Source organism: Pristis pectinata, chromosome 2 (assembly GCF_009764475.1).
Source record: "Pristis pectinata isolate sPriPec2 chromosome 2, sPriPec2.1.pri, whole genome shotgun sequence".
In the NCBI taxonomy this organism is placed as follows: Eukaryota; Metazoa; Chordata; class Chondrichthyes; order Rhinopristiformes; family Pristidae; genus Pristis; species Pristis pectinata.
In genome coordinates, this window is record NC_067406.1 from 75,103,603 (window position 1) to 75,131,326 (window position 27,724).

At 39.7% G+C, this 27,724-nt stretch overlaps 1 protein-coding gene across 2 annotated transcripts in view; it reads right to left on the minus strand.

Annotated features, from left to right (window-relative positions):
- The window catches only part of rbpjb (recombination signal binding protein for immunoglobulin kappa J region b), a 79,842-nt gene that overhangs the window by 15,846 nt on the left and 36,272 nt on the right, over positions 1-27,724 (minus strand). For both annotated transcript variants that reach the window (XM_052045197.1, XM_052045190.1), the window contains 4 exons: positions 23,505-23,670; positions 15,650-15,824; positions 12,530-12,667; positions 6,645-6,757 (listed from right to left, as the gene is read on the minus strand). In XM_052045197.1, the coding sequence (XP_051901157.1) occupies positions 6,645-6,757; positions 12,530-12,667; positions 15,650-15,824; positions 23,505-23,670 (592 nt within the window). The remainder of the gene's footprint in view (positions 1-6,644; positions 6,758-12,529; positions 12,668-15,649; positions 15,825-23,504; positions 23,671-27,724) is intronic.

Consider the following 27,724-nt stretch of genomic DNA (forward strand, 5'->3'; position numbering starts at 1 on the left):
AGGCAAAGAGATGTCTGGCAAATGGGAAGCTTTTAAAAGTGAGGTGGAGTGTTCAAGATCTGCACGTTCCTGTTGCAAGGCTAGAAGAAGTAGGGAACCCTGGATGACGAGGGATATTGAAGCTCTGGTCAGGAAAATGGAGGCATGGATCAGGTACAGGGAGCTGAGATCAAGCAAATCCCTGGAGTATAGAGGATGCAGGAGTGTACTTTGGCAGAGAAGATCAAGGAGGATCCAAAGAGACTTTATATTAGGGGAAAGAGGAATTCTAGAGAGAAAATAGGGCCCCTCAAAGACTAAAGTGAACATCTTTGTGTGGAGCTGTAGGAGATGGGCGAGGTCCTCAATGAATATTTCTTCTGTTTCTCAGCCTAACGTCTGTGGTAGATAAATTACTAGAGGGGGATTCCAAGAAGGACATGAAGACTTCGGAACTTAAGATAGCTAATGGGGATGTCTTGGGGATAGTCCGCAGTACAGAAGAGGAGTAGCTGGCTGTCATAAGAAGCATGAAGGTAGATAAATCTCCAGGGCCTGATCAGGTATATCCAAGAACACTGAAAAGCTAGAGAAGAAATTGCAGGAGCCCTGGCTGAGATATATGCTTCATTGTTAGCGATGAGTGAAGTGCTGGAAGACTGGAGGATGGCTGATGTTGTGCCTTTATTTAAAGAAGGGCTGCAAAGAAAAACCTGGGAACTATAGACCAGTAAGCCTAACATCTGTGGTAGATAAATTACTGGAGGGGGATTCAGAGGGATAAGATATACAAGCATATGGAAAGATGGGGGTTGATTTGGGATAGTCAGCACGGCTTTGTGCATAGGAAATGTCTCACAAATTTGATTGAGTTTTTTTGAAGAAGTAACCAAGGTTGATGAGGGCAGGGTAGTAGATGTAGTCTATATGGACTTCAGCAAGGCCTTTGATAAGGTTCCACATGGTAGGCTGCTATGGAAATTTAGATTTCCTGGGATCCAGGGAGAGCTAGCTAATTGGATACACAATTGCCTTGATGGTAGGAAGCAGAGGGTGATAGTGGAAGGTTGTTTTTCCAGACTGGAGACCTGTGACTAGTGGTATTCCCTAGGGGTCAGTACTAGGCCCATTGCTATTTGCCACCTCCATGATTTTGATGAGAAGGTACAAGGCATGGTTGGGTAAGTTTGCAGATGACACTAAAATAGGTGGTGTTGTTGACAATGAAGATAGTTATCAGGATATACAGAGGGATCTTGATCAGATAGGTACATGGGCCAAGGAATGTCAAATGGAGATTAATTTGTGATCTAACTTTCCAGACTAGCCTGCCATGAGGGACCTTGTTAAAGTCCTTGCTAAAGTCCATATAGACAAATCCACTACCCTACCCTCATCTACTCTCTTGGTTATCTCCTCGAAGGACTCCGAGATTTGTTAGACATGACTTCCCATGCACAAAGCCGTGCTGACTGTCCCGAATCAGACCCTGTCTCTCCAAACGTTGGTAGATCCGGTCCCTTAGAATCCTCTCCAGCAATTTACCCACCACCGATGTCAGACTCACTGGCCTGTAGCTTTTTGCTACCCTTTAAACAACGGTACACATTAGCCACTCTCCAGTCCTTCAGAACCTCACTATGACCAGAGATGAAGCAAAAATCTCTCCAAGGGCCTCTACAATTTCTTCTCTAGCTTCCCACAAGGTCTGACAATGCACTAGGCCAGGCCCTGGGGATGTATCCACCTTAATGCACTTTAAGGCCTCCAATACCTCCTCCCTGCTAATTTTTATGTGGTCCAAGACAACAGCACTCATTTCCACCCCCTCCCCCCCCCCGCCCCCCCATTTCCTTAGCTTCCATCATTCCCCCCCCCCACACAGTAAAAACTGAAAGTTTTTTTCATAATTCAGTTTAATTTTTATTTAAGTTAAGTTCAAATAATTAGATGTTTCTGATTATCAGACACTTTAAAACACTGAGGCCTCAAAGATGATCAGGATGGAACTGAGGGCAAGGTCACAGGACGAGACATCTAGAGACCTGGTCATCACTGCTTGTGGGACAGCTGCAGAACCAAGGCCATAAGACTGTTAGAGCTGATCAGCTGCAGGGATAATCGGGCAGTGGGGGGGGGGGGGGGGGGGGGGAATGGAGGAATGATTGCAGATGGTGATTCAGGTTAAATACGATCTGACCCATTATTTAAAAACCAAGGCACTCTTAGTTAATACTCCTCCCCCCATCCATAACATAAGAAACAGATCAATTGATCATTCATCTCAGTTGGCACTTGCTGCACTTTGCAAAAGCTTGACTCCCACCTTTCATAAAGCAGAAACTGCACTTGGAAAACTAATACCTGCGCTTTACAGCATTTTGAGAGATCCTAATATTGTTATAGCACATTATTCAAACATTTCCTGAATATAAATCTGACGTGCTGTTTCCCACTCATTCTTCAATGTTAAGTAAATCACCAGCTAGTTAAATTTTAGACAGTATATACAACATTATGCAGCACAAGTCTCAGGTCTGTTGGCTGTTCTTTTGAGAACATGCTTAGATGGGGAGAAATTGGAAGACAAAAGATTACTGCATCTAATCAAATGACATTTTTTGTAAGTCAGCACCTGTTTAAAAATAGTATCAACATTGCATTACCACCTTCCACCCCATGGTCAAATTATGTATCAAGTGTACTGAGAAACTAACAGGACTGAAAAACAGCAAGTCCCTGATGACCTGCATCCAAGGGCTTTGAAAGAAATGGCTGTAAAGATAGTGGATGCATTTATCGTCATCAGCTAAAATTGCTGAGATTCTAGAACAGTTCCCACAGATTGGAAAGAAACAAATGTAACCCTATAATTTAAGAAAAGGGAAGTAAAAATGGGGAGCAATAGATCATTATGCATCCACTAGCATGATCTGTTGAATGCAGAGACTTGTGGGGAGGAAGGAGAGGACCAAGGGAACTTTGATTAGGAGAGGGGTGGGGTGGGGTGGGGGGGGGGGGGGGTTGGAAATCCATCTGTACTAACAGGCCTCTTAGAAAATCAAATTGCTGAGAGTTAACATGAATTTATTTTAAAAAATTGTGTTTGACAAAGCTTTTTTTTTGAAGTTATAACTAGCAGAACAGATGAGGAGAAACCAGTTGATGTGATGAATTTGGACTTAAAAAAACTTTGATAAGATGCCATGCAAAATTATTTTAACAAATTTAGAGGTCACAGTACAATGGGTGGTACACTTGTGGAGATTGGGTAACTCTTGTGAAGATAAGAGTTGGAATGAAATGGGTTATTTTCAGAGTGGGAGGCTGTGACAAGTGGGGTGCCATAGGGATGGGTGTTAGGCCCAGTTGTTCACAATCTGCAAAAGAGATGTGCCAGTGGAAAACTTGTTAGGTGAAATTTTGTTAATTACTGGATGAAATGCATTGAGGGTATTATGGTACTGTGCATTCTATGGGCAGAGAGTAACATGCTAATCGTTATAGCAAAAAAAAAATGGATTAGTATATCAAGGACACATGCCGAAGTGCTGATGAAGTTACCACAAAAAAATCATAAATCAAACTTCTGCAAATCAAGGGATACATGTATATCGATGACTTAAACATGGAGATTAAATGCAATATATTCAAGTTTACTCATGACACAAAGCGTGGGCTGCAAGGAGGATTACAGAGGCTTCAAGAAGATAAAAGCAGGTTAAGTAAATAGCCAGGAACGTGCCAGATCCAATATAATATGGAAAAATGTGAGATCATCCACTTTGATCAAAACAGAGCAATATTTTTTAAAATGGTTTGAGCTCTGAATGTAGTGTTCAGAGTGACATGGTTGTCAAATTACTCAAACTTAAGAAGTAGGTGCAGCAAGCAGAGTCGAAGTCAAACAATTTTTATATGTTTGGAGCACAAGAGATACCTTACTCAAATTATATAGGACCCCGGTGAGAACGTATCAGCAATATTGTATATTAGGTCTGGTGCCCTAACCCCAAAAAGATCTACCTCTGATATGAGTGTAGCAAAGATTCAACAGCTCGATTCCTATGATGGCTGCTTTGACTAATGAAGGGGAATTCAGCAGTGTCTGGGCATTCATTATAATTCCACAGCTACCTTGGCAATACTTTCTTCCATCCTGCCTCCAGCAAGGACCCAATTTCATTCTCCAATTCCTCTGTCTGTGTCATTTTTCTCCAATGACAAGACTTTCCACACAACCGTCTCAGAGACATCCTCCTTCCTGAACGATGGCTTCCCTTCCACCACAGTTTACCAAGTCCTTGACTACTTCTCATCCATTTCCCACACCTCTGCTCTCACCCCCCCTTCCTGGAAAGAGCAAAGATAGCATTCTCCTGGTTCTCTCCTTCCACCCCATGTGCCTGTATTCAATGGATCATCCTTAGCAATTCCTGCCAGCTTCAACAAGATTCTACCACTAGATACATCTTCCCCTGCTCTCTTAGCATTCTGAAGAGACCGTTTCCTTTGTGACTCTGGTCCTCCCCATCCATCCCCACCAACTGCTCCGCTTCTTATGGAACTTACACAGACAAGAGATTCCTCACCTTTTACTTTTCCTTCCCCACTATCCAGGTACCAAAACTGCCCTTCCAGGTGAAGCAGTAATTAGGTTACACTTCTTCCAAGCTAGTGCACTGCATTTGGTGTTTACATGTGGTCTCTTCTACCCTGGTAAAACTAAACCCAGATTGGATGACTGGTTTGTATATCACCTACCTTTCAGTCTGTAGGGATGATCCAGAGTTTCTTTCTGCCAATTTAATTCTCTAACCCACCCCCTGATCGTGGCCTCCTGCACTGTACAACAAGGCCCAACACAAGCTTGAGGAATAGCACTTTATCTTCCATCTAAGCATGTTGCAGCTTCTGACCTCGATATTGAATTTTACAGCTTCAGATAATTTGCTTCCTGTCTCTATCAGAACTGGTTATTTTTGCTTTGAAGCATCTGTGATATTGGCTCAGTTTCTTTCCCCATTTGCACAGCCTGAGCTGCTGGGCCGATCCTACAGCTCTGCTGTTCACAACTTTTCACGCTCTTTCGTTCATATTCTTACTCTTTACCTCCCCATATTAATCTCTTGATTGGATGATCTCTACAACTTATCCCCATGACAATCCTGGCCTTTGTCCCATCAGACTGTCCCCCACATTCTCTGCAATTTAAAACAACTTTTTTCCTTTCATAGTTCTAAGGATTCTTGACCTGAAACCTTAACTCTTTCTCTTTCCAGATGCTACCTGACCTGCACAGTGTTTCCTGAATTTTCTGTTTTTGTTGGGCCTATGCTTTTGAGCTCAAAAGAATGGAAGATGATTTCATTGAAACAAACATTTTATCGGGGGAACTGACCGGGATTAATGTTTCCCTTGGCTGGACTGTATAAAACCAGAAATCACAACCTCAGAAATAACAGGCCGACCATTCAAAACACAGATGAGAAGAAATTTCATTCCATCCATCCTCCCGCACCACCATCCAGCACCCTAACAGCCCTTCGAAGTGAGGCAGAGAATCACATGCACCTCGTCTAACCTTGTTTATTCCATTCAGTGCTCATGATGTGGTCTCCTCTACATCAATGAGACCAAGTTTAGGCTAAGTGACTGTTCTGCCAAGTACTTGCATTCTGTCCGTAATGGCCTACCTAGCTCCCGACTGCAGGCTACTTCAACACCCCTTCCCATTCCCACACTGACATGCTTGTCTTCAGCCTTCTCTACTGCCAGGCTAATGCCAAATGCAAACTAAAAGAACAGCACCTCGTATTCCACTTGAGTAGTCTATAATCCAATGATATGAACATTGATTTTCCAATTTCAGGTAACCTGCACCCCATGTTCCTTTCTCTCTCCTGATTCAGTCAGGTTCTTTCACCCCCACACCTCAACCTGGTTTCTTTCCCCTCCCCCACGAGTTCCATCTGCCCGTCGTCCCTCCCGTATCTGGTTCCACTCATCACCTCCCTTGCTTATCCAGAATCTGCAGCACTTTATTGTCTCCACATCTCCCCACCCCCACCCTGGTTCCATGTGCCCATCATCCCCCTCCACACCTGGCTCCACCTATTGCCCACCAGCTCCCACCTCACTCCTCCCCCTCACCTTTTTATACTAGCTATCCCCCCCCTACACTTTCAGTCCTGAAAAGTTGACCATCCCTCTGCCCCCACAGAGCATGCCTGATCTGCTGAATTCCTTCAGATTTTTGCTCCAGATTCCAGCATCTGGATTTAGTGTCTTCATCTAGAGAGTAGTGACATAGGGATTTCTCTACCCAAGGCAGCTGTGGAGCATCAGTCATTGGGTATATTCAAGAAAATGAAAGAAAGATTTGTCGATATTAAGGCAATTAAGGGATATTCGGGTTATGCCTGAGTGGTGTGCAAAAGATCAGCCATGAATTGCAGAGCAGGTATGAGGGGCTGAATCGACCACTTCTGCTTCAAGTTATTAAAATAGGAAATAAAGGTCTTCTGTGAATTGCCAAATAATCGCGCAGCAGAAATTTCTCTGCACTTTGGATATACAAATGGTAAAACAAATACACACATAGTTCTAATTTATTATGCTTGAATATTAGATTGTCAAAGACAAGCAAATAAATGCCACTGTACCAGTCTAGGGAGTGCCATCCCAGTTACAGAGCACACAAGCTTCACTGTTTGACCATAATGAATGTATCCATCACGGACTGTAAATTCTTCCCCCTCTGATTCTTCATCATCCACTGCAGATAACAAACATATTTACAGTATGAACCTGGAATCCAAGGTGTTTGCATATTTAAATAAGGAACTTGTTCAAAATACTACTATGCAATAATAAACATTATCAATAAATGTCCTCAAATTCTTCACCCTGATGAATTAGATGCACATTGTTTACTTGGTCAATAGTTTGCACAATATCTTATTATTAAATGTATTACAGTAATCAGCTGTTTTCAACAATAAGACTTGTTAGGGCTAACGCTGATTTGCACCAAATTAAATAGATAATGAATGGCAGGGCAAATATACCTGGATTTTCCTGCTTGGGAGCATTTTTCTTTACATTCACCCAAGTTTCAAATTAGGTACAAGTTTGGCTTACTTGATGGCTTTCAATCAGATGAAGAATTTGCTGAACCTGGACAGCAAGTTTAGAACTTCTGCAGTTGTGCAGGAGCCTTGACATTTAGAACAGTATGACAGAAGCTTCACAGTAGAACTACTGGCACTCCGAGAAATTTCAAGCTCAACTACATAACAATTAGAATTTTATCAGAGAAGAGGTACACGCAGAATGCTTGTAACCATTGAGTCAACTCGCTCCATTAAGACCACCCCCCGCATTCTTCATCTACTTTGACTTGGGCCATTGAAGTGGCTCCAAGTATTAGATATCCATGAATGCACTATGAAATGCAGAATACCTATAATCATCTACTTATAGATTCAGAAAGCCGAATTTGCCAACTTGCTCCAAAGTCCAACAACAATGCTATTTGGATCTTGCACAAAGCCAGTTTCTTTTGTTTTAAATATTTTGCCAGAGTTTTTAAAACATATGTAATTGCTTTATTGCCAATTTTATTTTAGCAATTTACTTCAATTTTAATAGTCTTTTTTCTCCCAAATGTCTAAATATTAGAGACATCTAAGAAAACCATTAAAATCATTTACAGGTTCCACAGCTGGCAAAACCCAGCCCCAGCTTTCCTAGTTGTGAAAGGCTACCAGATACATTTCAACAGCTGGGCTTCTGCACTTTGCCACCTGAACCAGTCAGATACCTGGGCAGAAATGGGAAGAGCACGAGTGTACATGTGGAATGAGAGAAGGTGGTGGGCCCAGTCTGCATCATGATAGAGCTGGCCCCTTCTCTAGCAACTACAGAAGACACTTGGGTGTAATACAGCTAAGTGAAGAGTAAAGATCAGGCACTGCAGAGTTCTCTCCTTGATCCCATTGTCAGAATTCCCACTGCTGTACCAACTAAAAACAGACTGAACCCAGTGTATTACGCTGTCAGATTAAGCTATTCTTACCCATTCACAATGGGCACAAATTAACAGGAAAAGCTGCGAGAACTATTTGTACACCAATAACCTAGCTAGCAGCTGTGATTTCCTTTGGGAAAGAAATTGGCCAAGTTCAAGGGATCTCAGGTATGACTGTAGAACATCTTGTGACATGAGAATATCTTGGCATCAAAAGGTCTTTAAAAACAAGCACTAAGCACATTCAGGATAAACACTGAGTATGGCTTAGCAACATCCTTTAAATTATTCATTTATTAAAAGCCAGAATAAGGGAGGAAAAAGAAAAGGATGATTGGAGAAAGTAGCTCCACCAAGTGGGTTGCCTCAGGTGTTGAAAGGAGAGTAATGTTCCTAACTTGCTTAAGTCAGACACAAATGAAATGTAAAGATGTCAAATTTGCAGAGGTTATTAAAATAAGAGCAGAAATGGAACCAGAAGAAACATTTCAGAAATTAGAAAGGTGGAGTTAGACAAGCTCTGTAACTGCCTGAAAACAACTAAAATTTATTTCAGAGCAGTGAGAAGGAAAGTAGGGAGAAGCGTGCTAATATGCGCAGGTGCTTTGAGCTTAAGAGGCAGTGTTGGATCTCTTCAAGAACATTATGCTGGATAAGTCTCCAGGGCCTGATGGGATATAACCCAGGTTTTTGAGAGGCGAGAAATGAGATTGCTGGAGCCTTGACCAAGATATTTGTACTCTCTCTAGCTACAGGCGAGATATTGGAGGACTGGCAATTAGCTAATGCTGTTCCATTGTTCAGGAAGAGAAATAGGGATAATCCTGGCAACTATAGACCAGTCTTGTATCAGTGGTAGAGGCGCTTAAGAGGCTCTTAGATGGGCACATGAATGTACAGAGAATGGAGGGATTTAGACTTGTGTAGGCACAAAGGATTAGTTTAGTTAGGCATTTAATTACTAGTTTAGTTAATTTGGCACAACATTGAGGCCTGAAGGGCCTGTTCCTATGTTGTACTATTTTATGTGCTATGAAAATGTGTATAAATACCTGATGATTAGAATACTGAATTAACAACCAAGATGCTGAGTTCAAATCCCGGAATGGCACAGCATGGCAATGAATTCAACAATACAAGCAGAAGGAAACAGGAAGAGCTGATAGTGTTAGTGAAAAACCAATTCTTTTGCAGATTTTCTTCAGGCAAGGCTACTTGCTTCCTTTCCTTATCTAGCCTAGATGTGATCTTTATTTCACACAATGTAGCTGACTCTACATTAACTTGTTGGCTCTTCTCCATGTTGCCTCTGGTGTATGTGTATCATCTTGAACTCTGGTGAAGGTTCATCAACTTGAAGTGTTAATTCTGTTTCTCTCCCATTAAAGCTGCCTAACTTGCTAAGCAATTTTAGAATTTTGTGTTTTTATATTTGATGTCCTTATGCTAATTAGGCATAAGGCAGAATATGCTACACTCCGGTAAAATAAGTGGAAGACTATTTATACACCAGTTTTATGCAATATTGAAGGCGCTACTCCAGAGAGAGTTACATTAGATACAACACAGAGTCATGAGATATTAAGGTAGATTACTAGAACCTTAGTCAAAAAAATAGGTTTTCAGGAATACTTTAGACTAAAGAGGTAAAGAGGAGAGGACCAGGAAGGGAACTCTAGAACCTAGTAGCTGAAAGCATGACCAGCAATGTTGGAGTGATTAAATTTGAAAGACAAACAACAGGAGAGAATTGAGATAGCAGAGAAGTGAGGGTTGTACAGCAGGAAGAAATAAGATAGGGAACAGAAAGGCTACAAAGGAATTTGACAAGAATAGAAATTTTAAAAACCAAGTCAATGTTTAGCCGCAAGCTAATGTAGGTTAATACTGGAATTCAAAACAAAAATGCTGGAATTGCACAGCAACTATATGAAATATGAAACATTGACCCTATTTCTACCTCCGTAGACCCTGCCTGGCCTGATGAATATTTCTGGCATTTTGTTTTTATTTACAGATTTCCAGCATCTGCAATTCTTTGGTTTCCTATTTATTTTGTTACAAGGTACAATTCTAAGAACTTGTTTACAGCAAGTAGAACAATGAAGGCCACTTAGGAGTGTTCTAAAGTAGGTAAGCCTAGAGATAGTACGAGAAGGGCTGGAAGATAAATAACCAAGGATGAAGCAAGAGATTTCAGTGATTGTAGGCTCAATGATGGAGATCAACAGCTAGTCCAAGGCAACATTCAGTGAATCCATACAACATTGAACAACTGAACCATAACAACAATGATCAAACTGAATGATGCACTCAGAACAAACTTGAATTATTGTTTGCCATTGTGATTGCTGATAAAGAGATGTTCATACACGAAAGTCACTATTAAAGAGCTAAGAGACTGATCTAGAATGCAAGGTTTAATATCACTGATTTCATTGAAATATTGCAAAGAACACACAAATACTTGCAGAGCAACACACATTTTCCATGTAAAAAGTCAGCTGGATAGGGTGTAATGAATCTCATGAATAATGAATATTTCAGTGATATGAACCCACATTTCTAACAAGATAAATCATTGTATTTTTACAAAGGAGCCAACCTGTCCTCAAACTGTAGGCCCAGTCCACTCAATCTCTCCTTACAAAACAAACCTTCATCCCAGGAATCACACTTGTGAACCTTTGCACTCACTTTAAATACATCTTTTCTTTCACTAGAACCAAAGCAGTACCAGCTAGATAGGGTGTCAACAATCTTTAACTAGCAGGATTTCTTTACCTACACATCTTGCTTCCTTAATTTGTCTTCAGTAGCATTTTAGCCGTCTCCCAGGTTAGCCTCCTACTTAGCCTTTATCATTTATACCCTCACCTAAACTACTGACATGGACTGCAAATGGCCAGAAATCAAACAATGAATTTTCTTGTAACCCACAATAACTCAATGATGACCCATTTATTCCCTATTCTTCAGTTTCTATCCATCAACCAAACTTCATTCTATGCTGATGTTCTATACTTAAGCAAGTGAATTTTGAAAATCCAACACACCATTCACTTATTCCCTCTTATCCATTCTACTAGAAATATATACAAAACATTCCTTTATCAAATGCGATTTCGCTTTTGTAAAGTCAGTTTTATGTAGTCACTTGGTTTGCCTTATCACTCCCCCAAAAAGAATTCAAATTTCTTGAATTGCAGGGTTATATCTGATATTTCAAATCATTCAGGAATATTTGAAAATCTAGGAAAATCTGGGTGACCAAAATCAATGTTTCCTCTGCTTGTGCAGCTAACTTTTAAAATCCTAGTTTGTCCATAGGACAATGGATGTTTTAGGCCCATTACAAATAAAAGAAAAAGTCTTTGTTGACTTTGTTGACACCCTTTTCAATTAAGTACTCTAGTGATATAATCATTATTGTAACGCACAAGCATGGCAACCAATTTATGCAGAGCAAGTTTTTTTAAAGAGCAACATGACAATCACCTGATCACACTGTTTTAGTGATGTTGACTGTTTAAGAAACATTACCCAAGACACCAGGGATAATCTTCAGTCACTCTTACATTGACCTGAGTGGCCAGATAGCTCATCCAAAAAAAGCAGCAGTTCCAATAGCGCAGCACTGGATTGTCAAATCTAAGATTTCTGTTCAAGTCTCTGGAGTGGAACTTGAAACCAGAAGTTTCAAACTTGGAGACAAGATTATCACTGAGCCAAACCTCCTGTGCAATTTTTTTTTGAATAGCAATCTCTTTAAATTGTTCATTCTCAGTGGATTCTGTATTCCACTATTTTCAGATTTTATTTTTAGTTTCCCATTTTGAATGTCGGTGGTATTGATTTAATGACACTGCGAGTTCCTTAGTTCTCACAATAATGCCTCCCATTTTCAAGATACCTTGACATGCACACTATGTATCATAGATGGGAGAGACAATTGGCATTGGAGGAATTACGATGATACCTTTATCACATGTACATCGAAACACAGTGAAATGCATCTTTTTGCGTAGTGTTCTGGGGGCAGCCTGCAAGTGTCGCCACGCTTCCGGCGCCAACATAGCATGCCCACAACTTCCTAGCCCATATGTCTTTGGAACGTGGGAGGAAACCAGAGTACCAAGAGGAAACCCACACAGACGTATGGGGGAGAAAATACAAACTTCTTACTGACAGTAGCCAGAATTGAACCCGGATCACTGGCACTGAAATAGCATTATGCTAACTGCTACACTACCACGCCTGACATTAACACAGTCATGCTTTCATCCCAAAATTCTCCTTTACTGTCGAGATTTTGTGGAATTAGCAGCCATAATTACAGAGACTGTCCATCATCTTGTAATAGCCAATCCAACATTCAAAGCGTTTCTCCTCTGTCAAATGTTTAAAAAAATTGCAATGGAGACTTAATTTTACCTGAAGATGGCTATACCAAAATTTAACAAGGTTCAAACCAATAATGCATGATAAAGTGGACAAAGGTTAATTGTAGATACTAACATAGATGGATGTAAAATGCTCCCCACTGTTGTGAACTGGCATGGAAGTTCCCTCCTTCCACATGTAAATACCGTGTGCTGACGGTCTGTGAACGAAGTCTGTTAAATAATGCCACCTTTGTTCCTGATGCAATACATACTAAAAGAAAGAAAAAAAACATTAGCCTTTAAAAAGGTATATAAGAGAGAATGACAAATTGAGCAACCTTAATGAAATTTCAACTTTTGGAAAGACAAACTCAATATCATCAAGTATCTTAAACTGTGGCCTTATAACAACCTAGGCCTTGCACTAGGTCGCAAGCCACCCGAGTTCATGGGTTGCCTGCTCTCGAATTCATTTGTACCTAGATAAGGAGAATTTTCTTTCAGGAAGTTGCCTCCCAGCTGATTGGCAAAGACCAGGACAGAACAAGGCTTTTGGATTAAGACTGACAAACTGAAATGCTTTGAGAGCTGTTAGGCTGCATTTCTGGTTTTTTTTTGGCTATCAAAGCAATGAAAGGGATTGAATGTCTCAGACATTAAAAAAACTTCCAAAGACATATTGAAAAGGCTATTATAATTTTAACTTCTATAATTCAAATACACTAACTAAAACTAAAATACTGGGACATTCAGAAAGAAAAAAAAATGTCCTAATTCAACCAGATTAAATCAAGAGAATTACTTTTACTTACTTTCTCTTCACAGCTGCTTTTCCCCACTAGTCCACTCCACTGGACTGGTGCTGGACTCTTAGGGAATACACTCACTGGGAGACTCCTCAAGAAATACAGCAGCAGAGTGTAGACACCTCAAGATGATCAGCTGAGTACAAGTTCAGGAATACTGCTTTAACATGGGAGCCCTAAACTTCCTACTCTGGGTGAGAGTTCGTATATCCTAGCAGATCCTGCCTTTAAAGCGAAAGATTTGGGCCAATAAATTAATAATAAATGGTGCACAAGATAAACAGTGTTCTAGCTATAATACCAGATATTATTTCATTACCATTTGCAGTTTCATCTTTGTTCACTGTCCTGCTTCTCATCAGTTTACTTTCAGAGAGATCTATCACAAACTGAATGTATAATTAATTCATCATTCTCCCAATATTCTCACACAGTGTAGAATGTATTATTCACTCCCTCAATGGACTAGCAGTGAATATGAGGCTAATACCAGGAAGAGTCAAGGTTTAATCGATTGTCTACAATGAGTTAGTTGTTAAGCTCATCATTGGCACAAGCGATTTTAATAGAAATGACAGTCATGACAGATGCTTAGTATAGTATAAAGCCACCATAATAAAGTTGAAGTCAATGAGAATCAGGGAAAAGATCTCCACTAGGTAGAGCCACACACAGCATAAAATGAGATTTTTTTTTGAGGACTGTCAATTTGGCCGAGAATATCATTGTAGTTCTTTAGATCTGTGTGGCAGACTAACCATTTTCATCTATTTCATCAATTGCATGTGCAGAAGTAGATGTTTGCCAGAATGACTGCATATTTCATTAAACCCACGACCAGTGGAGAAGCAGCAATCGGGATCATACTGAGAACCTTGAATTCACACAGGAGACACACAGAAGCCTTGCATAAGCAGTAGAAGGAGCACACCACTTCACAAACTGTCCACCCACCCCCGTCAAGCACCTCCTACTACTTCTGTGGACTAGTTGCCTGTTACAATGTTAGCTTCACTGGCTACCTCAGAACCCAGAAAACCAGAGTGGAAACAAAGCATCTTCAATCCCAAGGGACTGCCTAAGCAGCAGGAGGAGGAGGAGGTGACTCCATGATCATCTTGTTAGACAACCAAACATCTGCACCTATACAGAGAAAAACCTTGGCAACATTCAGATCTGGCTAATTCGAAGCTAACAACTGCACCACTTAAAATGCCAGGCAAGGAACATCTCCAACCTAAAGAATTTATTCACCTCCTTTCAATATCTTTACCAAGACAAAAATCTTCAATTAATAATGTTCTGGGGAGATGACCATTGACTGGAAACTTAATTGGATCAGCCTCTAAGTATTTCAGTTACAAAGTAGTTCAGCTGCAAGCCTGTGATGAGTAATTCATTTCACAAAGCCCTTCCACCACCTGGAAGGAATAAATCAGGCAAGTGATGAAATACTCTCCGTTTGCCTTGATAAGTGCGGCTCCAACAAGGCTCAAGGTTCTCAATGTAGAAGAACAGTACACTTGACAGGCATCCTATCCACCTCATCATGATCACACTGCATACTCAGAAGGGTAGTATGTGCATGGGACCACCACCTGCAAGTTCCCTCCTAGTCAGAAAATCCAATCTTGAACTACATTGGCAATCCTTCATTGTTGCTTAATCAAAACCTTAGTATCCCTAGCCAAGACTGTGGAAATTCATTCAACTCAGACTGCAGCAGTTCAAGGAAGCTGACTACCACTTTTGAGGACATTTAGGATTGAGCCACAAATGAAAGAGCACATTTAAGAATCCCATGCTTTTACGTTTCTGCATTGCAATGCAATGCCAGCATATTAAAAGTAACTTAATTCCTAGAGATTTCCTTCTGGAGATTTCAATTCTACAGAAGTTTACCAAACATTAAAAATGAAAATTTAAAAACATACCACACAACTTCCTTTGCCCCTCAAATTGCAGGCCTGATGAAGATTTACTGTTGACTAAAAAGTTTTCACAGTAATTTCCTCATCCTTGAAGCTATAGGGTGATCAAATAAATCTCTAAAGAGAAGAATGAAAAACAGGAAAAAAGCTACAGATGCTTGAAGTCTGAAATAAAAACTAGAAATGCTGGAAACACTCAGCAGGTTAGGCCAGCAAATGTGGAAGAAGAAATAGTGGCAAGATTTGAGTTTTCTCTTCATCAAAAACATCTGACAAAGTGTCTTCAACCTGAAATGTTAATTCTGTTCTTCATCCCACAGATACTGACTGTCCTGCTGAGTGTTTTCTGCTTTTTCTGTTTTTATTTCTAAAGTCATTATCCAGGTCTAATTGAAATAATGTTACAATTCTAAAATCAACTAAGAATGTTTTGCAATGAAACTATATCATTTCCTTGTTGTGCTAATTGTGACATGAAACATTTAATATTGGGCAGCCAAATGCATATATACTTACAGTCTGCATTTTTCAAGGACTGTTTCTTTTTGGAAGGTTTGGAGATTACTTTGATCCGTTTGCTGTGAAAGACGCCAATGTCGTCACTATTACCGTAAAACATTTTTACTGATAACATGAAGTGCTTTCTCTTGTCGGAGTCAGATATGTACAATGTTTTGGCTGTGCAATAGTTCTGCAAAAATCAAAGGACAAAAGACTGCACAATTAAGCAAATAAAAGCAGAAGCAACAGGCTTGTGTGAATAAGACAAGATGAAGCTACATGGAACAAAACTCATTTTCCAAATTCATTTAATTTAAAACTACAAAACAAAAATACTTTAAGGCAATTTAGTACCTTAATTCTCTACCTCATATTCCTGAGATCATGAAAATGCTCTTTCAATGTAATGGGTGAAAGTGGATTAAATGAGTACAAATATTCTGAATAAAAGGCAAAACACAAATTGTGGTCAAAACTGATCACATGGATAGAATCAACATAATGTTAAAATGGTGGTGGTTGGCAGAGTATGTATTAAAAACATATGCTCAAAATTTTCTTGTATTTATAACAACAAAGGATATCTTTGCCTACAGGGTTCATGCCAATTTCCAGGGGAGCAACCCCAGTGGTCCTATTGCCTCTCCTCTTTTCCCTGCACCGTCTTCTTACACAAGTCCATCAAATGCCAATTTGATTAGTTTTAAAATTTGCATCAATAACTTTGATTTTTCTAACACAGCACATCAGTGAAATTTGGTGGATGTCCCTTGTTTCCCTTCTAATAGGTGCCTCATTTATTGTTAGATTCAAGTGTAAAATATGATTACTAATTTCATTTAGCAAACATTCTTAATGGCTCTGCAACTTTTATAGAGGATACGTTCACTTTTTCTTCTCCTTATTTGACACTCAGGTTCAAAGTTTAATGATATTACACACATCTAATAGTGGTCTTAAACTGATAAACAAAACCCATCACAATCAGAACAAAGCCCCTCAAAAACTTAAAATCTTCATTGTTCAGTAACTGATTTTGCTGCATCATTTCTTTGCAGTGAAAATATGGATATTCACAGAGATAGTTGTCTATGAAGACAATAAAACAGGAGAAAACCTCAATTTATGCTGTTTACTCATTCAGGAATAGCATCAGAGTCGGAGACCGAATCTGCTTCACCACGTTCAATGTGGGAGCTCTAATCAAATTATATTTTGATCTGCTGGATTTAGTAGCTTTAAGTCTGAATTTGAATCTATCCTTTCCTCTTACCATCCTCTTAATATGGAAAGACTAAATCTTCAATCTTGTATCCCAAATTTCAAAAAAGGCAATAATTTACCGATTTATGGAACTAAAGCAAGCTTTTATTGCTGACAGCCACAACACTGTGCGCAATATTTGAACTTCATGATAACTTGATTAGGTTTGCCTTAATACATATGGAGTTGTCATCTTATTAATGGTTGAAGAATTGAAACAAAATTCATCACCAATTTCTCCAGTCTTAGTTTGTGAAGGAACAATTCCTCTTCTTTCTCCACCCCTAACCACAAACACAGACTTTGTAAAGCTTATTCAAGTGATGCATATTCTGACTTATGTAACAGATGACAGAGCAATTCCAAGTAAAGCAGATAGATAAGCAACTTATTTCTCCCTTGAAGAAACTGCTAGAAATGAATTCTGATGAAAAGTTACAGCAGTAGCATTATCACTCTGCCAAATATTCTGTTTTAACACAAATTCCTAGCATTTATAGATTTGGCTTTTCATACCTAAATTATGGAATGGCTATAAAAGCCAGAAGACCGACCAATCTTAAAGCTTTTAAATTTAAATATTTAAGCACAATATTTTCAGGTTTCACCTATGCAAAAATAAATTCACAGATTTAAGCTCAAGTGTCAGCCTCCAACTATTCACAAATGAAACATGCAATCTTCTACAGATAAACACTTTGAATCAACTGAAAAAATAAAAAAGAAATCAAGACATTTGGTGTAGAAAAGACTTAACTATTTTGATCCCCAGTTTGTCTATGCAAACAATCATTGACATTGGCTTTTCAATAGAGGCAAATTGTGAGTGACATTTATTAGTTAATTTGCAAGCTGAAAGGTATTTTTAAAGCCTTTTTGTACATATTTTGCCAAGTATAATGTATTTGATATGATGATGAAACCTGGAAGCAGTCAGCATTTTAACTTTCATTCCTAATGTTTTGAAGCTAAACTAAAAGAAAATTCTTTGCCATCTTCTGGGTAAAGAGGTTGTCACAATTTAGTACCAAGACCTATAGATCAAACACTACAAAACAGGGGACTCTGCTGCCCATCTTTTCTGGACAGGGGCAGTAAAGTGGCACAGCTAGGATAAGCCGCTGCCTGCTCAAGTTCAGTGACCTGGGTTCAATCTCAACCTCTGATGTCATCCATGTGGAGTTTGTATATTCTCCCTGTGACCATGTGGGTTAACTGGCCACTATTAAGTGCCCTCTGCACGTTAGTGATTTATAGAATCTGGGGGGGAGTTGATAGGAGTGCAGGAAAATAAATTAAAAAATGGGATTAGTTTAAGTGGGTGTTCAATGTTCGGCATAGACGTGGTGACAAATTGGTACATTCCATGATGTATGTACCACTAAGCTTACCTATGCAAATAGTGGAAATACAACTTTTTGATATTATCAGAAACTAATTCTAGTCACCAGATGGCTAGCTCTTCCTGCTGGTATTTCACAAATAGATCTTATGAGAGAAATAAGAAAAAGCCAGGCAATTTTATGGAAGTGGCAGGGAAAAGCCTGCCCATCAACGAAGTTCTTGAACCCCTCTGCAGACCAATGGTATGAGGTACCTACTAATGCTACAAATTACAATTCCTCTGAATATTGCAAATATATTCAGATGCACAAGACTTCTGCATGCAACTAAGGCAACAATGTCTTTTGAAAACAATTTTATTGGATTTGAATTGTACATATTCAGATCCATAAACAGCTTACTTTGCAAAATGATTTCATAGATAGTTACAGCATGAAAGTAGGTCATTCTGCCCATTGAGCACATACTGTCTCAAGAGCAATCCAGCCAGTCCCACTCCCCACAATCTCCCCAGAACCCTGCATAATCTATCCTTTCAGATATACTTCAGCTCCCTTTTGAGCAAAAAAAATTGAATTTGTCTCCACACGTCCGGACATTAACCACTTGTTGTGAAAAAAGTATTTCTCTTTGTATCACTCTTGGTTCTTTTTCCATTTACCCTCATTCTATTTCCCCTAGTTCTTGATCCTTCCATCAACGGGAACAGTTTCTCTCTATCTACTGTTTATACCCTTCATGATTTTGAACAACTCTGCCAGATCTCTCCATAACCTCCTCTGTTGCATGGAGAACACCAGATGCTCCAGTCTAGCCAACTAACTAAAGACCTTCATCTGGGGATATCATTTAAAAAAAAGATATTTTTTATAGCCAGGGGCACAGAAAGGCTTTTCTGTGGCTGTGTGCGAGACTGCAGGATGGTGTCTTGCCTCCCTAGCGCCAAGGTCAAAGATGTCTCTGAACAGGCACAGGGCATTAGAAAAGGGAAGGGTGAGCAGCCAGGAGATCATGGTCCATGTTGGTACTAATGGCATAGGCAGGAAGAGAGACGAGGTCATGCAAACTGAATATAGGAAGTTAGGCAGGAGGTTAAAAACCAGAACCTCTAGGGTTGTAATCTCAGCATTAATTCCTTTGTCACATGCTACCCAGGGTAGGAATAGGAAGGATAAGGCAAATGAAATAGTGGCTGAAGAGCTGGTGCAGGTGGGAGGGCTTTAGCTATCAGGACCATTGGGACCTCTTCCAGGCCAGAGTTGACCGAGAGGGCGGGCAGGCAGTTTGCATCTGAACTGAACAGGAATCAATATCCTTACGGGGAGATTTGCTAGTGCTATTCAGAAGGGTTTAAATGAGTCAGGCAGTGAGATGGGACCCAAAGTAATCCTGCAGCAGATGAGAAAGTTGAAGCAAATATTGAGGTTAGAGCATGTTCAGTAGGCAGGGAACATGGAAAGTCCGAGAGGCTCAAGTTAATTTAATTTAATGCAAGAAGCCTCACCAGGTAGAACTTAGAGCGTGGATCAACACATGTGATAGTGATATTATAGCTATTATGGAAACTGGTTGAGGGATGGGTAGTATTTGCAGTTCAATGCTCCAAGGTATCGATGCTTCTGGCAGGACAGAGTTGGAGGTGAGAGAGGAGGGGGAATTGCACTATTGTTCAGGGAGAACATCATGACAGTACTTAGAGAGGATAGCCTTGGGGGAGGGGGGGGGTGGGAGGTAAAGAAAACATCCAGTGAGGCCATATGGGTAGAACTTAGAAATAAGAAAGGGATGATCACTTTGATGGGCATATACTATAGGCCCCCCCAATAGTCAGCAAGAATTAGAGGGACGAATATGCAGGGAAATCACAGACAGGAGTAGGAATAATAGTTGTAATAGATGATTTTAGCTTCCCTAATATTGACTGGGACAGCCTTCATGCTAAGGGATTGGAGAAGGCAGAATTTTAGTGTGTCCAGGAAAAAGTTTTCTGAAGCAACATGTAGATGGCCATACTAGAGAAGGGGCTACACTCATCCTCCTCATGGGAAATAAGCCTGGGCAAGTGGTTGAATTGTGGTCACTGGTCCCAAAGTCCTCCCCCACTGACAATTCTGTTTCAAAGTAGTTATGGAAAAAAGATAGGATTGTCCACAACTTAAAGTCCTCAACTGGGGACAAGGCTAATTTTGATGGCATTTGACAGGAACTTGCAAAAGTTGATTGGGAGAGGCTATTTGCAGATGAAATGGATGCCTGGAAAGTGGAAGGCTTTTAAATAGTGAGATAGGAAGAGTTCAGGGACAGCATATTCCTGTTAGGTAAAGAGGAAGGCAGGCAAGATTGGGGAACATTGCTTGAGGAGAGAGTGGGTCTGGTCAAGAAAAAGGAGAGTTATTAGCAGCTGGGATCAAGCGAGTCCCGAGTACAAGAAGTGTAGGAGTAGACTCGGAGAGAAAAAAGGAGCCACGAAATATCCCTGGCAAATAAGATAAAGGACAATTCTAAAAGACTCTTTAAGTATATTACTAAAAGGGTAGCTTGGGAGACAATAGGTCCCCTTAAGGATCGGTGAGGTAATCTATGTGTTGAGCTATGGCAATGGACAAGGGCTTCCTTGGAGAAGGACACAGACGCTAATGAGTTCGGGGAAGGGAACAGTGATGTCCTGGAGCATATTACAAAGGAGGTGGTGTTGAGTTCTTGAAACAAAGGTGGATAAATCCCCAGGGTCTAACCAGGTGTATCCTTGGATGTTATGGAAAGCAAAGGAGGAGGCTGCTGGGGCCTTGGCAAAGACTTTTGTATCTTCGTTAGCCACAAGTGAAGTACTGGAAGATTGGAGGATAGCTAATGTTGCGCCTCTATTTAAGAAAATGCAGCAGGGATGCCAGGAAACTACAGACTGGTGAGCCTTACATCAGTGATGGGTGAGTTATTGAAGATATACTGAGGGACAGGATTTATTTGCATTTGGAAAGACATGGGCTGATTAGGAATAGTCAACATGGCTTTGTGTGCGAGAAATCATGTCTCACAAATTTGATTGAAGAGGTAACCAAGAGGATTGATGAGGGCAGGATGGCAGACATCATCTACATGGACTTTAGTAATGCCTTTGATAAGGTCCCACATGGTAGGCTGGTACTGAAGGTTATAACACATGGGGTCCAGCAAATTGGATGCAAAACTGGCTTGGTGGTAGGAGGCGGAGGGTTGTTTCTCATATTGGAGATCTGTGACCAAAGGTGTGCCGCAGGGCTTGGTACTGGATCCACGGTTGTTTGCCATATGTATTAACGATTTGGATGACGTGGGATGAAAAGTTTGAAAATGACTCCAAAATTGGTGGTATAGTGGACAGTGAAGAACATTGTCCAAGGTTACAACAGGATCTAGATCAACTAGAAAAGTGGACAAGGGAGTGGCAGATGGAATTTAACTAAGACAAGGGAAGAGATGCATTTTTGGGAAATTAAATCAGGCCAAGTTCAAAAAACACACCCTGGGGAGTGTTTTTGAACTTGGAGTACAAGTAGATAGTTTCCCAAAAGTGGCAACACAGGTAAACAGATCGGTGAAGAAAGCGTATGGCGTGTCCGTTTTGACCAGCCGAAGCATTGAGAATAAGAGTTGGGACATCCTGTTACAGTTGTATAAAATGTTGGTTAGGTCACACTTGGACTAGCGCCTGCACTTCTGGTCGCCACACTATAGAAAGGATATGATTAAGTGAGAGAGGGTGCAGAAAAAATTCACAAGGATGTTGCCTGGATTGGAGGGCTTCAGTTACAAGGAGAGATTGGATAGGCTAGATCTGTTTTCCCTGGAGTGAAGGAGGCCAAGAGGTTTCATGATCGAGATATATAAAATTATGAGAGATACTGATAGGATAGGTAACCAGAGTGCATTTTCCATGGTACGGGTGTCTAAAACTAGAGGGCATAGGTTTAAGGTGAGAGGGGTTTAAGGTCAGAGGGGATTTAGAGGGAATACAGGAAGTAAATTTTTCCCACAAAAAGAGTAGATGGTATCTGGAATGAACTACCAAAAAGACGGTAGAAGCAGGAGCAGTAAAAACATCTGAGAGGCATTTGGAAAGAAACTCGAATGAGCAAGGCATAGAAGGATATGGAATTAATGCAGGCAAGAGGGACAGGCATGATGGTCAGCATAGGTGCAGTGGGCCGAAGGGTCTGCTTTTATGCTGCACAACTCTATACCACTTTCTCAACCCACCCTAACAGTTTCAACAACCAACGTACATGTATCCTCAGTTCTCTTTATCATCTATTTTACGACTAGTTATACTGGAACTGCTCATTTTCTTACCAAAATACATCACTTCACAGATCTCTGGATTAAACTTCATCTACCATCTACCTGTTCATTTCACTGCAGTGGTATCTAATTAGCTGTAAACAATAAATCAAATGCTTTGCTGCAGTTCACTCTTAAACAGATATAGGAAAATGTTCCTGCCAAAGCATGGCAGCTGTCAAGATATCACAGCCTGCAGGGGTGCTAGAGCCAGAAAAATGCATTGCATTTGAAGAATGTTTGGATGAGCACTTTGTGTGCTGTAACTTACAAGGCTGTGGACCAAGATCTAGAAAGTGGAGTAGGGTCAGACAGCTCTTTAAACAGGGATCATTTATGTCACTCTGGCAAGATAGCAGCAAATGTTTATAAGCAGTTTTAAAACTGAGATGCAAAATGTACATGCTGGTTTCAAAAATGTAAGCAAAGATTAGATTACTTTCAATATACTTCTCCTTTCTCCCCCACCAATTGGAATTAAACATCAATATGAAAAGCTCTGGAATGCTGCAAGTTATAAAATGTTGGACCCCATGTGATCATCGAATCCTTGCTGATATCCCATTCTCTTGACTTTGTATTGTTCAACAGACCTCTAAGGAACTTAATTCACTTAAAGAATTGGAGCAGCTTTTAAAACTTTGTAACTTGTATTTTAACCATCCTCTATCCAGTTTTTTTCACTGAATTGCTTCAAAATTACATGATGCAGGTCAAAGACCCCTCTTACCATCCACCTCATACTGAATGAATGTTGTCCCAAATTTTACCCAAGAATCTCTTAATGCACAGTTTGAACATAAAGTATTACTTGAAGTACAATTGCAACTCGTCTTTAAAACTAGAGAAGGATTTCAAACAAACGAGAATGCACAATCCCATCAGCACCTGAAATACAAAGTTATTATTGGTGTTTTGCGATCAATCAAATGGCACATATTCTTACCTTTCCTTCCAAGTTAAGTTGCTGCATTTCTTGGTCACTATTTCCAATCCCAATAAACGCACATGGCTGTGATTCCTGCTCATTGCATCCATCTCGTTCCATTTGATCTTTCTTTTTCTTCCATCCACTTCCCATTAGATATACACATGGAGGAGGACAGAAAAATCTGCAAAATAAAGCACTCTTAAGAATTTTCAACAATGTGTAAAATCTTAGTCTCTGGATTGATGAACGCCAAGACATTTGCACTAAATGCCACAAATATTAGCCCTTCCACAATTTAATGATTCCATTGACAACTTGAGTCAAAGTAGTATTTGCACCATGATATTGAACGTATAAAGTTCCATTCAATTACAGTACAATCCAACCATCACCTTTTCCTAGCTATAGCATCTATAGCAAACAGCAATCTGCTCTTGAATGCAAATATGTACAAATTTCAATACCATTTTAACAAGAACGTATGAACTATTTTTAGTTTTGCATCTTCATTGCAGACCAACCATTAAGGTTTTTGACCTAAGACAATAACTGTTTCTCTTTCCACAGATGCTGTCTGACCTGCCGAGTTTTATAGCTTTTTCTGTTTTTATTTCATAGTGCTATAATTTTACTGGCTGAACAGTTAATGCTATTAAACATTTTTAGCACTACTTATTGCTAGTCTTGTATAATATTTTAAAGTAATGAACACTGCTTTATCAAACCAACTTAATAAATGAGTATTCAGAACCTAGACATGAATATTTTGTTATTCTCCAAACACAACCATTAAGTTAATTTTCCTGTAATAGTCTTATCATTGTTCATGCTTTCACCTTCAGTACATAATTATGAGCGGAATAGCTAAATTTATTCATTGTCATCTTCAATCAGTTCTCGTAACCTAAATCAGTAAATCCTAACAGCAACAGTTTAATGATAAGTAAACCAATAAAGACTTTTTTTAAACTCTCATTTTAACAGCACTTTAAAAATCAGTAAAGCATAATATGCCAACCTAAACATCAAAACAAATTTATTCTAACGAAGAATCAACCTCAAAATGCAAATAAGAGAAAGCTTACTTTAAAATACATATTAATGTTACTTACTTAACAGGTTAGATCAACCCAAAATGATAATGTTTATATTTGCATTGAAAACTTTGGAGCTTCTTTAGGATGGCATTATTGGTATGCTTCTGATCAATTAGGAGCATGCCTGCTTAACGTGCATAAGAATTCTTGTTTGTTCTCTACTCACATTTGATTTCAGGGCTGTGTAATTGATCTTAAATTTTTTTAAAAAAAATGTACATGGAGGATGTCTAACCTGACCTTAAGTTGTTACATAATTGCAACAGTCATTGTCTCTTTGCACCACACACTCATCATTCTGATATTAATCATACACTGAAAACTTGCTACAGTGAATTTCTATTGCTTCAGCCTTAAGTCTGTAAAATTCTGCACTAATAGCACCGAAAGTAGTATCATTCTCTAAAAAGTTAAAAAAGCAAAAGTTCATTTTGAGTCCATCATCACCCTAGTTTTCCAGCAAAAAAGGTCTGATATGAATAAACTTAAGCGCCTTTGAAGAATACTGCAAGGGTCCTACCAAAAATAATGTACCATTGATGAAGCTAGAACATACAGGGCTGGAGTAGACAGGGCATCTTCATTAAAGTCATCAATACCGAAAGTTATCAGAAGATCAAATCTGTATAAAGCTATTTAAAGAAAGCAAAAATGAAAGTGTGGCTATCAACTCATGCATTTCACTTTAGCGTGGTAAAATATTAATGCTTTGGACAAAGCTTTGGTTATCAGTCAAGTATTCAAATAATGAAGACAATGGTGATGTAATGCTGCAGTTTTCACCTTGAATGTGTTAAGAAAATTGGATTGAACAATAAATGTAGATACAAGTTAGTAGTGTACAGATATTTGAGAATTAGGCCACTGAGCCACACAAGGAGATGATAAGACAGGTACTTGAGCATTGGTACTATAAAAGAATTTTAAAGGAAGAAAAGCACAGAAATACAAGGATAAAATTCAAGAATTTGGGGCATTAGGAACTGAAGGCATAGCAGTCTGCAGTGGAACAATTAAAATTGTTAATACTAATAAGCTAGTAATGGAGATGTGCAGCTAACTTGCAGGGTTGTAGAGCAGTAGAGCTAATGTACATATCAAGAACCACAGGGGTGAATGGAATCTGTGAGAGTTAGGCCATGGACATTTTGCGATGTCCCACATTTATAGTGGGTAGAAAGAGCAATGTTGCCAGGGATAACGATGAATGTGAGTGTCAACAGGAGATGAGGTACTGCCAGAGAAAAGCGGTATCATAAAGCCGGAAAAGGTAGCGTCATTGTTATTATGGATCATATAATGGTTTAAGCACAGACATTTGATAGAAAGAGGAGTGTTATTGTCTACGCAATGAAGTCTGTGACAGGGACCAAATACATTGGCTTTAATTCTAGCTGGACTAGTTCCAAAATTTAGCTGCCCCAAATTTCTACCCATGAAGTACAAGATGCTGGACATATGGAAATACATATGGAAACTTTCTTTAATGATACCACTCAAGAGACGATAAAAGTACCAATGATTGCAGCACGAAAGGAGACTGTTCAGCCTGTCAAATCTGACCTGGCTTTAAGAGCAAGAGCTGGAACCATAACCCACCCTTTCCTATACAGCCCTGTGCATTCTCTCTTTTGGATACTTATTCAGATCCCTTCTGATTGCAACAATTGGATCTGCTTTGACCACCACTCCTGCTAGGCATTCCCAGACCCTAACTACCTATTGCATAGAAACATTTTTCCTCATCTCACTTTTGTTTCTTTTGCCAGTCACCTTCATTCAATGACCCCTGGTCCTTAACCCTTATGCCAAAGGTAATAATTTCCCTCCATCTACTGGCTGTACTCCTCATGATTTCATATACCTTTATCATATCCCCTTGTACTGTGTTAACCCCAGCCTCTCCAGGTTATCCACATAACTAAAGTCCCTCATTCTGGGAATCATTTCACCAAACCTCTTCTGTACCCTCTAAAGCCTTTATATATTTCCCCAAGTGTGACACCCAGAAACGGTTTAGTCACAATTGGAATATTGTGTCCAATGTTTTATAAACTTGCATTCAGACCTCCTTGCTCTTGTATGCCTCATTTATAAAGCCCAAGATGCTATGTTGTTTTAAATTAATCACTTTCTCCACCAGTCCTGCCTGTTCCAACTAATAGTGCACCTATTCTCCCAGATTTTTCTTGTACCCCTTTGAGAATTGCGCCTATTAGTTTATATTGCTTTGATTCCTTCTTTAAATGCAGCATCTCTCATTCAATTTTATCTGCCATTGATCTGCCCATTCCAATTATTCCTTGAAGTCAAATACTAGCCTCTTCCCAGTTCACTACCCCACCAAGTTTTCTGTCATTGGCAGATTTAGAAATTGTGCCCTATACACCAAAGTCATTATACGAAGAAAAACAGTGGTCATGAGGACCTCCACAGTCCATAAATTCACCTTTCATGACCACTGTTTTCTGGTGCTTTGCCAATTTTTATTCAGGCTGCTAGTTGCTTTCATCCCACGGGGTTCAAAAATGTGTTATATTTTAAGTCCATGTGCAATGTCAACCATATTTCCCTCAACAACTGTTACTTCAAGAAACTATTGAGTATAACTTTCCTTTGATGAACCAATACCGTTCTTTGATCAATCTACACTTACCCAAGTGACAACTTAATCTCTGGCTCATGATTATTTCTCAAACTTTTTTGTTACCACACTTCAACTGACTGGTCTGTTGTTACTGGTTTACTCCATTACTTCCCCCCCCGCCCCGCCCCACCCCCTCCCCCTCCAAGACTGTAACATCTGTACTTTTCCTGGCCCTGAATCTGCAGATCTGCAGACTTTCAGAAGATAATGGGCAGGGTCTCTGTGATTTCTTCACCGACGTCTCAACAATCTAGAATGCATTCCATCTGGACAGCAACTCACCCATTGTGTAACTAGCCTCTATCAACTTTTAGCCCATTCATAATTTCAACTACATCATCCTTTGCCAAGGCTCCAGGAGCATCATCTTCCTCGTAAAGCCTAACACATTTCCATCACAAGGTCAGAAGTGGTGATGTTTGCTGGCAATTCTATATGGTTCAATTTCATCAGTGGCTCCTCAGAAAATGAAGCTATCCATGCCTGCATGC